Below are 14,503 nucleotides of genomic sequence, written 5' to 3' on the forward strand. Positions count from 1 at the left end.
CAAGGCGGCGAGCCCTGCTCCCTCTCTGGTTCCAACAGCTGGGCCCCCCATGGGCTTCAGGGGCAAATGGGGAGACCTACTCACTCCCCCCTTTCTTCTCCCTTGAGTTTTCCTGGTGGAAATTCATTCGTCAAACTTGTTCCTGGGATTCCCAGTCCGAGGGTCCCTGAGCAGCTTTGTCAACATTCTAAATAAATACAATCATCTTGCATTCGCTTAACTTTTCCACCAACTTTTGATGCATTTCTTGGTGTTTCTTCCCCCCTCCATGTTCATAGGTGTCTTACTCGTGTTTTCAATCCACAGGAAGGCAGACTTGCTTAAACAAACCTACTGTGTTTATAGTATTATGCTAAGTGCTGAAGGGAATTAAAAAAAATTTAAAAAAAGAAAAGAAAGAAAGAAGGAAAAGGAAAAAAAAAAGAAGGAAAAGAAAAGGTCCTGGCCCTGCAGGGGAAAAGCCTACTTTCCTTCAGGATAACTGATGAATGAGCAAGGGGCGACACCTTTTATACAGAGCGCCATGCAGGTGGGGTGACCGTCACCGCTAACTACGGAGGGACTGGGAAGGCAGTCTGTGACCAGAGACCACTTTAGGTTCTCCTGTGCTACAAGAATGAGTTAATATTTTAAGTTTTTAAGTGGGGCCTTTTTTTTAAGTTCGGGGGAATACAAACTTTGTTTTTGAAAAATCCCTAATTGTAAGTCTGTGCTAACACCCTGGTGTACAATCTGTCAAAGTCACACCTGGATGCAGGGCGGCCTGAATTAATTAACAACTTTTCAATGTGTTAGTGCTAACATATGGCATTTAATTACTGCCTCCAAATCCGTGAGTCTCTCCACTTTGAATTTCAAAATTATTTCTTCCTCTTCCGGGGAAGCAGAAAGTGACCGGAAGGGGACGCCCTGTGAATCACTTCTTTACTAGACAACGTTTGGTCACCTTGACCCCGTGAGCTCTAGACTCGATGTGTGGACGGACACCAGGGGTGCTGGAGGTCTTGAGAAAAAGAGAAAGGGCTCCCTTGGCATGTCTCGAAGTGAGGCTTTAAGGGCCCCCGACAAGTTGTGAGGTTGGAGGGTTAAAGCAGGATGAATGAATTTATGCTCTGTGTACAGAAGGGACCAAAAAAACCCCAAAACAATCCTCTCAACCAGGAGCATGACCTAAGAGTGAACACTGGCTGGTCGCTGAGACTCCAAGCACAGAACCAAAGGCAACCTCGATGCTTTTCTTATCAGTTTCTGCTACACAAACTTCAGATCCAGCAACTACATTTACTTTCCAATCTTGCACAGTGGGTACCTTTTCCTGTACCGCAAACAAAGCTAGGAAAGAGGCCCCCCCCAGGGTATAGGGAATGAAAGGTAGTAAAAATGTCTGTGCTGGGGTATGCTGCGCTCTGGAATCCACACCTCCTCAAGCCTCATCCCTGCCATTACTCAACTGTACCCAGTGGAAGAATAAGAAGACAACTTGGATTCTGTGAGAGATCTGAGTACTTATTCACTATGTTCTTCCCAAAGATCCCAGTATTTTATTGCTGATCCAGAATGGGATTTTTTTTTTGGGGGGGGGGGACACCTGGCACAGTTAGAAGCACCAGGGCAGAAGTAAGATGCTGTGAGTTTGCATAAATATGCTAGAGGCTGCAGCTTAAATCAGAGCCAATTAAGAGGGCAGGCTCTAGGAAGCCTGGAGATCTGGAAAGCCCGTTCAGTAAAATACCAAAGGGCAGGGCAGATCCAAGAGCAGCCTAGCGGGTCTGGGCTTACCAGGACGGCTGCTCCCTTTGTCAGAATCTCTAGATAGACAAAGGCTTCAAAGAGTGATGGCTTTCTGGAATTCATTTGTCCATCACTAATTAACCAGTGATTAGCAGCCCTTTCTTGCTCAGCAAACACAAAGTTTCTGAGAGCCGAACATCCTGATAATGAAGATGGTAACTGTCTAACCGTGATGAGTCCTTTGTGCTATCCATAAATGTCAGCAAACTCAATAAAGGTACAATTAGAGCTCGTTATCCCTCTTTCACAACTATAGGAGCTATTGAGAGCATCTGAGCCAAAGAAATCTTGGTGCACTATGAGCTTTGGAAACTGTGCTTACCTGTCAAAACTGCCACGTGAAATCACAAAGGGCTTGCACCTTTTATCATTTGCTTTCAAAAACTGTACATTTCTCCTGATTCTGCAGCCAGGTCCAAGGAGAACCCTGAAGCCTGGTCAGCCCATGCAAAGTGAGGCATGGGTTTTACACCTCTATGAGGAAAAATGCTTTGAAAGGAGCTTTCAGCCCACTTATACTTCTTGACTTTTTCCCCCTTTTTCCTGGAAACTCAGAAAATGAAGGTCAATCTACAAAGCAAGGGAAGCGCTGGCCCAACGAGAAAGTATATGGAGGTGGCTTTTCCTTCATGTGTCCCGAGCTATCTATGCGAAGCTGGAAGTGCCAGCTTCGGCAGCTCAGAATGCACCAAGCAGCTGCCTCGGCTAGCCACGAGTGTGCCGATGACTTAGCAGAGCGAATATTTACTATGTTCCAGGTATTATGCTAAGTTCTTTGTAGATGTTAACTTGTGTTCTCTTAGGACAACCCCGTAAGGTGGGTGTTCGAAGAAGAATTGAGACCATAGACCACTGTAGCCCCCTCTCGCAGCTGGGGATATAGGGGGTGCTGGGTGAGGTTACAGAACCTGCCCAAGGACACAGCTAACAGGTGCAGGGTCAGTGGTCAAGTCTGGGCTTCTGGAAATTGCTTCTACCTGTGACCCTGAGTTGCTTCCTGAACAACGGCATTCTGAAGTTATCTTCTCCTCTTAGTAAAACAGTGTCTAATCCCACGTGGCTTCTGAGATCGTGCAAAAACTGGGTTTGCTGATGGCAGTTCTGCTCTGGTGCTGTGGTTCTAGAACCAGAGCAAACAGCACCCTCTGTGTCCAGAGCTGACGCCGGAAGCAAGGGCGACCAACCACCGGAGACCTCCAGGCTGCTAGCCCAAGGAACAGGGTCTCCGAGTCAGGTTTTGTGTCCGCACAGCAGCAAATGCTAGGGAAGAAACCCTTTCATCGTCCAACTCCTTGGGTATTTCAGGTCAAACATTTCCGGCTGAGTTCCCTAATTCATCATGTTTTTATAGCGGTGACCCAAAGTTCAGAAATAAACTGTCCTTCACGGCCCTTGTCCTGACACAGTTTAGAGATTCAAGAGTCTAAAGGATAGGGACCGTCTCCTAGCGGCCAGAAGCTCCCACATGACCTTCACAGGCAGGGTTCATCCCTCAAATACAGCATTTCTCTCTCCTCTGGGAAACAGAACAGACCCTAAACGTGTACTTCTGGAGCAGAGAGGCTCTGGAAACAGCACGGGCACCCGGCCTTCTGTGTTAGACACTCTCCGTGCAGATTCAGAGCCGTAGGAGGCCAGAGAAACATCTGGGAGGTGACACTACCCCACATATCATAGAAGTGGTGCTCTCTTGTTTGCAAAGCGTTGTTGGGAGTATTTTTTTAAAATTTTTTTATTGGAGTTCAATTTGCTAACATTTAGCATAACATCCAGTGCTCATCCCACCAAGTGCCCCCCTCAGTGCCCACCACCCAGTCACCCCAATCCCCTGCCCACCTCCCTTTTCACTACCCCTTGTTTGTTTCCCAGAGTTAGGTGTCTCTCATGTTGTGTCTCCCTCTCTGATATTTTCACTCATTTTCTCTCCTTTCCCCCTTGTTCCCTTTCACTAATTTTTATATTCTGTTGGGAGTATCTTAACATGTGTCTAAAAAAGAAAAAAAAAAGCCAGCCTTTGCGAGGTAGTGACCGTCATTCCCATTTCATGAACAAGGAGATCCAAGTTTGGGGTTTAAGTGACGATTAGACTGAACATCGGTAAATTCTGGGGGGTCAGGGCACTTCCTGTAGTCCTTTTCTTTGTTCTGCTTCAGATTCAGTGCTGATGACGCTAAGTCATCACGGAGTAGCTGCTTTTAGAATAAAGGGGTGGAAGTGACCTGAGGTCCTGCGGGAAAAGCTGGGTGCCAGGTGTGCAGCAGGTAGTGTGGGACGAAGGGGACAGACTCTCAGGCTGGGCCGGGGGTCGGGGGGTGACCAAGCACCCAGTCTACTCCCTGACAGGACACATCGGGTGCTGGTGACACCACGCCACGACTTGGAACGGTCCTCAAACCTTCCTCGTCCGTGAAGAAGCCAGAAAGTGGGATGCACCACAATTAGCAAAAAATACCTCGCAGAGAGATTGAGACCCCAATCATAATTTACATTTGCAGATACTCAGATCTCCGAGTGCATGGCTTCTGCCCTGATTACTAATTAATGATGTGCAGACCTGCCTGTGGGAGCAAACACTGTTGATTATGTCAGTCTTGGGGGATGGAGACGCGCCGAGGTCTGGGAAAGTAGCGGATCCCCTTTAACATACATTTTGGTGAATTCAAAGAACAAAAAGGGGACAGAAGGCGGGCGTAGATGGAGGCAGAAACTTAGGAGAGAAACGTGGCTGTCGGCCCTGCTGGGGTGGGAGAGGTAAATCTCAATTATTTCACAGACCTCATCACATGCATATTTTAGTACCGAGCGTCCCTTTATTTAATCGGTCCACTGAATTCTGAATGAATTTGGATGCAAATGCACGGGTAGGACTCCAAGAAGGGGTCCGCAGAGGAACCCACCAAAGGAGGAGGGAAGACAGCAGGATTCCAAGCGGGCGAGCCCTTTCCCGCTCTGTACCCCGTGAGGACCTTCCTCCTCATCAGGGGCCCTGGGCTGCTCTGCGTGAGGAGACCCACAAGAGACAAAGGCCACAGAGTCACCGCACAGAGCAGGCCCCGAACAGAGGGCCACGGAGAACCATCTCTTGTCTTCCCAGATCTTTACAGCAGAGGCGTACGAGGTGGGAGAGCGAATTCCATGTTTCTCCAGCTGAGCCAGCTGCGGGGCGAGATCCCTGGAGCAGCTCCCCCCACTTTCCCAGGGCAGGAGCATGGTGGGGGAGGGCTCCTCCCTCCCCCATCTGACCTCTTCATCAAAAGAAACAGACAGTATGACACGAGACAGTTGGTCACCACCTACCGTTTGACTTTTCACTATCTGCAGGTTTCATCTGAATGGGATGATGCATCTAAAAATACAAAAGTGAGAAAGTAAAGGCAGATTGAACAACTGAACGGTCTCAGAAACCCCACGCGGTTACACTTGAGTACTCATACTCTTGTGAGGACACATCAAAAACAACAGGACCCCTCCCCATGAAAATGCCAGCCTGCGGTGACGTCCAGGAATAGGATCCTTTTGAGTTGCTGGGCCTTGGGCCCAGGACGGGGCTTTGCAGTTGACCCGCGTTTGAACCTGCTTCTGCCGCTTGGGACGGTCTGTGCCTGTATCTCGTAGGCAATTCTGGCTCTGCTGTTCATCATCGCCATGTGATCCTGAGTGTCCTAACTTCTCTGAGCCTCAGTTTCTTTATCTGTGCAACCGAGGTAACACATGCCCAGCAGGAACGAAAGGAGTCAAGGATGCAAAGGGTCGGTGGGGGGGGTGGGGCACGGGGCAGTGCTCAGAAAGATGAGCTACTGTGCTTGTGCAGTGTTGCAAATTTAAATGCAGATTGTCTTTGGGTTTTCTCCTGGCCATGCTGTCTGCCGCGGGGATTTTTTTCTTAGATCTCATGGTTATGAGTAATTTGAAGGTCTAGCAGTTGATTGATTTAGGCGCGCTTATGTAATTTTTCTTAAATACAAAGTACGGCATGGGAAGCTTAAGGGACAGACGAGCAAGGGTGGGAGGCACGGATCTCACGATCATGCTCGCTCGGCAGCTGTGCAGGCACAGCAGGAACCTGAGACACGGTGGTGCCAGGGTCCCGGACCTCCGTGCACCTGGGTGCCCTGTGGCTCTTTACACCGTGCCCATCTCACCGCTGCACGCCATCCAGAGTTTACTCCGAGTGCAGACCGCCAGCACCATTTCCAATTAAAATAAATTCCTCCAACCACTTTCAAAGGTCCTCTTGCTTCATATTTCATCCTACCCCAAGGAACCTCAGAGCCACAGTGTAGATGGAATCACTGGCCGTGCAAATGCTTTTTATTAAAATGGGTCCCGTTCTCTCTGAACCCTTAATTCCCCCAGTGGACTGCCATCACTTGCAAGCCACAGCTCTGGGTTTTATCCAATTTAAAGGGAAGGGGAATGGTACTTGGCTCTGGCACTTAAATGATGGGAAATTATCATCGGGCCGTCGGGGCCATGTGTAGCTAATGCCTGCCAGGGTCTTCAAAACACAAGGGGAACAGGAAAGAGGGAGGACTATCAGGGGACGAGAGGCTAAATAATTCAGGACTGCTTCATTGATTCCAAAAGGCAAGATGCTCTTATGCATAGAACATAGGCCTTGACATGTGGGGTCTAATCGGAGTCCCACTCCATTAACATATTCAATTTGTGGAGAAGAGACTAGAATGAGAATGGAATGTTCAGGGGTCAGTTAAGTAGACCAGTCTTTTCAGAAAAGACTGGAATTTATTCCTAAAAAGCAGACAGAAGCAAAGTGTCGAAAGGCCTGGTTTGGGCTAAGCAATGTGGGCTCTATCCTACAGCCAATGCTTGGGGAAGACAGGCTGGGGCCTTGCATGGCCATCCTTCTAGCATGCCTTTATCTACCCATTCAGCAAAGATGTGCCAAGTATCCACTGTGTCCCAGGCTCAAAGCCAAAGGAAGAAGTTCTGACCCTCTGGGTGCTCACTGTGGATGGGGCGGAGACCGACTGGTAGACAGCCCCTGGAGCAACATGGTAAGTGCTGTGGTAGACGGAAGAGCAAGGCAATGTTGGAGCACATGGGGGCAGGCACTTCATCCTGCTTGGGGAGGACAGGGAAGGCTTCTTAGCAGAGGGGATGTGTGACTTGAGTCCTAAAGGCCAAGTTTGGACTTGTTGGCAGAAGAGGGGGGGAAATGGCATCCGAAACCAGCAGGATATCCCACAAGAGGCACAGTGGTGAGAAAAAGCATACTTCTTCCTAGCAAGGAGGCCAGTATGCGTGTGGGGAAAGGCAGGAGAAGGAGGTGCAAAGGCAGTCGGCACCCTGGGCTCAGAGGATCCTGCGTCCTAAGGAACTGAAATTGTGTCTCAAAGTCAAGTGAGGCATAGAAGATTCAAGTAGCCAGGGCCACAAGATCAAATCTGGAAATCTAGAAAAGTCCTTTCTGGCTATGATGTGATGGACAGATTACAGAAGAGAGATATCGGTGGGGAGACAGCTAAGAGGCTGCCACAAACACCCGAGTGAAACTGATGAAGGTCTAAACCTCAGAGGCCACTCGCTGGTTGTGGGGATGAGGGGGAGAGAGAAGCATCATGGGAGCCTGGCCCAAATAGGGGAAACACAAGAAGATGGTTTTGTGGGAGACTGATTAATGCAGATCTGGACACGCCACGCTTGATGTGACTGGGGCTGGAGAGAAGTTGAGGGTGTGCATGTCAGGCTGTAGTGATGGCCCCAGGGTGGGGGTCAGTGGGAGCCGCAGGCACGCACACAACTGTCCAGGAGGGAACGTAAAGTGAAAAGAGCCAAGAGCCAAGGCATGTCAAGAGAACCACAGAGAATATCAGGAAAGAGGAACCTAAGCGGGATGGGGCATGGGGCAGTCAGAGGAGCAGGAGCAGAACAAATGGTCCCATGGGAGCCTGTGGGAGAGCTTTCAGAAGGTGGTGGTGGTGAGAGCAAGCGAGGCTAGCTGCTACGATGAAAACGCCCTAGGATCCTTTGGTGATAATAAGATATTTTCCTGGGAATTGATCGAAACCAGTTTCTGTAGGGGTGGCGGGGCCAGAAAGCCCAATGGTAGGAAGTGGGGAATAACAGGAAGAAAGCAGCAGGAGACATGAGAGATGGACATGATTATCTCAAGAAGATTCGCTGCCAAAGGCGGGGCTGGGAATACAAAAAGCTCAGTGGAGTCTTGGGCAGAGGATGAGGAGGGGGAGTCTTTCTTTGCCAGAAAGCAAAGACGTACAGGTGAAAGTGCTGAAAAGACTCTGATGAGAGCCACAGGTTAAGGCAAGGAGAGAGGAGGGGAGTGTGCTTACACTAAGTCCAGGACACAAAAATGAACGAAGAGGACTCCTGCCCTCAGCGAGCCTACGATCCATCATGGTGATTGATGTGCACAAATACACAGAAGGAATGGTGGCCAACATCAGAAAAGGGGCCCAGACAGAGTGCTGTGGGCATTCAGATGGCCCTCTGACGTGCTCGGAGGTCTGAGGCAGGAGCTCTGGGAGCTGTAATTCTGCAAGAACAGAAGTCGTTCTACTCTAAAGCTGTAAAGGGCCCAGGGAGCATTGGGGCCGATGCTCTTTATAGGTCTGAAGGGAACAGTGACTTCACTAAGGACACACACAGCTGGCTAACGACAGAGCTGGGATTAAAAAAAACTAAGCTCTTCTCTTAATCCAGGGCTGATTCCGCCCCCAGATCACAGCGCTTCTCTACTAAATGCCCACTATGGGACTTGGACACACGAGCCTACGATGAAGGACTGCAGGCCTCACCCACTGAAGAAGGCGCTGCTACACCCCATCAGGCAGAAGCCACCTCTCTCCTCTGACCTCCTCCAGCACTTCATCTACTCTAAGACTTGACTCCTGGTTTTCTTGCAGCTGCAGAGAGACTCAGCTCCACCGAGAGACAGAGAGAGAGAGAAAGAGAGAGAGAGAGAGAGAGAGAGAGAGAGAAAGTCAACTTCATGTAGTTGGATTGCCAGAGCATGGTGAATTCTGAATGGATGGTCACCTTCCTTCAGGAATGTTCGGAAGACTACTTAGATCATGTGTGTGACCTTCCTGCAGAGAGGTGTTCTGTTAGTACTAGATGAAGAATCGTTCATTATCATGAACAGTTCATTTCAGGTACAAATTTACAGAATATAGGCATCAAGGAAGACAAACCAAAAAAAAAAAAATGGTTTGGAGGAGTTGTTCTTGCGATGTTGTTTCGCTTCCTCAAAATCTCACGATTCTGAAGAAGCTTGGGAGATTTGTTGAGGGGAGCAGGAAAGTGACGGGAAAGGAAGTGGCATTCTAGTGGAAGGTTTCAAGGTGTAAGAAAGGGATTCCTTCCCTAGACCAGGAAGTGGTTTCAAAGACTTGGCCCCGGATGACTAGCACGACACATTCATTCACTTATTGCTTGGTTTACCAGACACCTTGTCAGTCAGATGCTGGGAACACACGGATGGAGGAGTCTGGTCCCGATGGAGCTTGTAATGTAGTGAGGGCGGTGGACACACGAGTGGCACGTGTGCGATGAGACATGCAGTGTGGGAACCCAGAGATGATAGGTGCAAAGGGAGGGCAAGTCGGAGGTGGTGTCTGAGCCCGAGCGGTGTTGGAGGTCAATCTGGAAGGGGTCCTAACAACCCCCAGGACCTGACTGAAGGATGTTTCAAAGTAGACAACACCTTCGAAGGCACGGAATAAGAGAAAATTGGCCGCAGTGCTACAAAAGAATGACATGACAACCTTCTAACTCAAACTAGGAAGCAAAAGAAGTCACTAGAGAGGGTCATTCACCAAATATGAAATACCTAAAAGCACAACGAGGCTACTAGGGAGGGATACGCTTGGGGAGTGCAGAGTTTCAAGTAAGATGAAATCAATGCAAGTCAACTGAAGCTTGAATTAAAGCTCAGAACCAGACTGGCGGCCAGCAACCACGTCCTCACCTCGTGCTCAAGAACCAAAGGTGAAACCCAGGGTGTCCGAGCTGCTGCTTCTCTGCACCGAGGGGTCTCCTAAGGGACACCCGCCACTTAAGCGGAATCTGCATCTCTAGAAGCATGCAAGGTGGGCCGTGTCTGGAAAAATCTTCAGGGGTCTGTACCGTCACGATCTGTCTATGCTGCTGGAGGAGTCTAGGGATTTTAATCAACACCAGTCTGTGACATCCACGGGGCGGTTTGCCCGAGGCCGGATGGAACAGGAGTAGCGAGTCTATGACTCGTGGTTGAGTCAGCTGCCCTCGGAGCAAACCTACACAACGGGGCTCCCTGTTGGCAGAGTGCTTGTCCTGGGGAAATGCTAAGATCAATCGTTTTGGAAAATGGATCCTGTTCGTGGCAGTAAATTTGACTTAACATATTTCATCAAGTTTGCATTCCTATGAAGAAAAGCCTTCTACGTCTATTTCCTTGAAGATCTCTTTGCACATGAATTTTTCATTCTATTGTAGAACAACATTTTGCCTCAAGTTACGCATTAAGGTACTATTTAACTTCTTGGTCTCTAGCCCTGTTTAAAAACAGATGAAATAAAAAAAAACCCAAAAACCAAAAAAAAAAAAAAAAAACCAGATGAAATCTAACAAAAGGGGAAATTTTAAGAGCTCCTTCCTTCCTGGTAGGGGAAGGCCGGGGGGAGCGGGCAGGGAGAACCGAATGGAGCCAAGCATGCTCCTTAGAAATTGGTTAATTTTGGTCATATCTGCGTATTAAGCGTTCCATCCCATGGACAGAAGGTGGGAACTCCCAGGAGAAGGGGACGGTTACTGTGGTTCGCTGAGGTCATCTCTTGGGGGACCTGATCACACTTGCAGTGAGCTGGAGCTTTTTGAGGATAAGTGCTGAGTCTTGCACCAGACCTGTGTGTGGCATCCACGAGGACATGTAGACTGCCCCTCATGGCATGGGCACAGCTGCCACCACACACCTCCACTCTCGGGGGAGGCCGTAGGTTGGCACCGGTCCACGCCAGCCTTCCAGGACAAAGCTCCCCCCACTTTATCCCACCTCCTAAAGTGTCAGGGGCACCTGGCTCTCCCTCCTCTTGTCCCCCCATATATAGACGGGGCCCCAGAACTGGGCTTTGCAACCCCTGCTCTCCAGATGGCAGATCTCTTGACAGGATCAGAGATCACCGGTTCCTCACTCCTGAACGCGGTGACCCTGGATTTGTCACAGCAGCACCCAGCTGTGGCTCGGGAAGAGGGAACGTGGGGGCAAAGCCCAGGGAGCTGTTCTAACCCTGGCAGCAGCCGTCACCACCCACACCTGGGTCCCATCACGTCCCGGTGACAGGTGGGCTGGGCCACCTGCCCCAGCACTCACAGGCCGCGTTCCCTCGAGTGCCCACTATAGCTGGAGTCGGTTGTGACCCTGCAGACCCCGGGGCCTGAGACAGGTAAGGGGAGCCTCTGAGTTCCAGCAGCCGGTTAACACAGGCTGGGGCTTGGGGGAGGCCCGGGGCCGCCGCCCAGAGGACAAACCCGTGGTGAAACTCGTTGAACCCCAGCCGGCTCCGATTGAGGAGTTAACCACCTTTAACACGAGATTCAATAAAACATGCCATTTTTAACCTGAAGTGGGTTTTTACAGAGTCACTCTTCTGCATCTCATTACTAAACCTGTCCTGACCCCTGAGGGAGCAGCCGTGATGGTACATATTATAAGCTCAGGGCCCATAAAATATTTAAAGGATGGAAGAGAGGGGGTGGGGGGAGGCGGGGGAGACGTGACTTCCCACCACATGAGAGCCAGGCCCCGAGTAAGAGAATGACAGGGCTCCGGCCCTCTGAGACAAAGGACAACTTTTCCTCCCCCCCCCCCCCCCCCGTGGCGGTGCAATTGGGCTCGTGCAGAACCCCTCCTGCCTGGCCGCACCGGCCACCGCGGACACCCCAGGCACCAGCACATCCTGCCCTTTTTCTCACCAAGGTTTTATATATGGCAAAAATAAGTTTTTTAAAAAGATTTTATTTATTCATGAGAGAGAGAGAGAGAGAGAGAGAGAGAGAGAGAGAGAGAGAGAGGGGCAGAGACACAGGCAGAGGGAGAAGCAGGCTCCATGCAGGGAGCCCTATGCAGGACTCGATCCCAGGACTCCAGGATCACCACCTGAGCCAAAGGCAGGTGCTCAACCGCTGAACCACCCAGGTGCCTGCAGAAAGAAGTCTCAAAAGATTTCCCTCCCACTGGAGGCGTGCCCTGCCTGCAGCTGAAAGGCTGTGTGAATGGTCATGGGGCCCTCTGTTCCAGGAAGGCACCCCGAAGCCATGTAGACTGGCCTGTCTCTCCATGTAGGTACGTGGGGCATTTTTGGTCACAGTTCTACTATGCTCCACGCAAGGGAGGGTACAGAGAAACAAAGGTAGCTTCTGCAAAGTTGACTGACCCTTACTAAGGACTTCAGTATGGTCAACTTGCTAAGATACCTTTAGCAGAATGGCACCTCTGCAAGAAACTGGAGGACGCAAATCATGTGTTGCATCAGCCACAAACAGCCCATAGCTACCCCTGGTCAGTGAAGTGGAGAATTCAGACAATTTTTGAGAGGTGTGTGTGTGTGTGTGTGTGTGTGTGTGTGTAAAACAGAAGAAGCCTTTCCTTCTCATTTTCTTCTGTGCCAAACATTGCTGTAGGCTCTTTGTGTGTCTTAACTGTTCCAACAAGCCCAAGACAGGTATATATGGTGAGCCAAGGAGGGTTGGAGAGGGAGGGGGGGATACACAACCTGGTCAAGCCAGACAGCAGGTCAGTAGTGGAGCAGGGATTCAGACTCAGGTCTGTCCTGGCCTGGAGCTTATGTCCCTGCCCCTAAGCATATGTCCACAGAGTTGTGCTGCAAGTGGATTTGGGGTTTCTAAGAACCAATAAAATTGCCATGATTTCCCCCTTCCATAGTAAACCCAGAGATTGTCTAATTTTCTTCCTTTTTAGAATCATATACGAGTGTACACAGATGTGTATCAGTGTGTATTACACATGCACGTAAAAAACATTTTAAGTTAGCCTCAGAACAAGAATTACTGTATTTTCTACAAAAAAAAAAAAAAAAAAAAAAAAAAAAAGCAAAAGGAAAGAAAACTCAAAAGGTTGCAATGATGGAAAAGAAAAAACCCATGGCCTTATCGCCATGTTGGGAAAGTACTGCCTCAGCGAATGTGCCATTTGGTGGTGAAGGAGCTGTTCTGTCCTAATCCAGAGGTTCAGGGCTGATTCTTCCAAAATCCCTTCATCAGGTCCTTCTACACAAGACACACACAGTGGAATCGGACTCTGAGGTTTGTTTCATGGGCCAAGCTCTCTGAAATGTTCTCCACCTACATTGATGAGAAGTGGACTGATGAAGAGCAAGACTGGCTCTCTCTTATTCTCTGAGAGGAAAATAATTTTGAGTCCTTGACATTACCTGGTCCTACGTTTTGTGGTTTCCTCCCAAACTGGGAGAACAAGGAAGGACACTAGAATCCATAAAAATCCATCAGTGTGGACCACTTATTGCTGGCTGAGCATCGTTCGCACTAGAAAGTTGGCGCTGGAAATTGGAGAAAACCGAGCGCACAGCTGCCCTCTGAAGAGGGAATTCGTTGGCAGAAGCAGAGTGCACGGGATTCATCTATACTTTGGACCCCCGTGTGACTCCAAATTGCTTTTGTGCCATACCACGAACGGAGTCAACACAGTAAGTGTGGTTAACGTTCCACCAACATTTGCTAACCTAAATTTTTGCAAGAGTGATCCAAGCCCAGGAAATCACCATGGCTTTGAACAGGATGACAATAAAGAAACAGAAGTCACCTTTTCTCTTCCCATGGCAAGTCACAACTGGGGGAGAAGACTCCGAGTGGAAAGAATTATTTCTTCCTGATAGTCACTAACTGATACACATGAAGCGCCACCAGCACTGAGAGCGTCAGCGCTGACTGAAGTCATCTGAACTATCATTAGGATTTTACCCAGCATCAAAATCTGGAGTGTGGGGGGGAGCGGAAAAGAAAGGTCCCCTCAAAACCCAAGATAGCGTAACTGGAAGGAACGGCTTTTCTGGCTCACCTGGCAGGAATGCAGCTAGTTTCATTCCACCCCCAAATCCAGGAGAAAAAAACCTAGAAAACCCAAATGGTATCTCTGCTTTTGGCCTATCGGGCTACAGAGCAGTCTATTCAGCTATAATGATACATCTCTATTATAATCATGTGCGATAACAAGGGTGGGGGTGAGGGGGGGTAAAATAAACAGCACAACCGTTCAGTCCAGGGGGGAAATTTTTTTTTTTTTAAATAAAATAAGTAAAATAAAATAAGGCGGGAAAATTAGATTACTCTGGGTAGAATTCTGTGAGGGAATTTGGAGTCTGTTATGGTGATTAAGTCATCATTTCTGACAGATTACTCTAATTGGCTGTCAAGTAACATTCCACAGCCCCATCTGTAACTCGGGTGTCCTCGTCACTCCGCCTGTGTTACCTTCTGTACGCGCAACACAGACACACAAGAGGAGGTACGGCCCGGCATTTATTACACTCATTAGCTGTGATTAGGCTCCGTGTTTTCATATCAAATAGTCACACAAGCTTCCATTTCGCTTTACTGACTCTTAAAATTACAAGAAAAATGAGCAGGCTCCAAGTAGGAGGCATGTGAATGAAACACAACTGTTACGGCGAAGTGGGCGCCTATCGCTTTCAAGAGCCCGCTACTCAAGGAGAAC

At 49.1% G+C, this 14,503-nt stretch overlaps 1 protein-coding gene across 8 annotated transcripts in view; it reads right to left on the bottom strand.

Moving 5' to 3' along the window:
• Positions 1–14,503, bottom strand: part of CELF2 (CUGBP Elav-like family member 2) — a 518,459-nt gene that overhangs the window by 77,287 nt on the left and 426,669 nt on the right. For all 8 annotated transcript variants that reach the window (XM_041765402.1, XM_041765403.1, XM_041765408.1 and 5 more), the window contains one exon: positions 5,089–5,137. In XM_041765402.1, the coding sequence (XP_041621336.1) occupies positions 5,089–5,137 (49 nt within the window). The remainder of the gene's footprint in view (positions 1–5,088; positions 5,138–14,503) is intronic.

Source organism: Vulpes lagopus, chromosome 8 (assembly GCF_018345385.1).
Source record: "Vulpes lagopus strain Blue_001 chromosome 8, ASM1834538v1, whole genome shotgun sequence".
NCBI lineage: Eukaryota > Metazoa > Chordata > Mammalia > Carnivora > Canidae > Vulpes > Vulpes lagopus.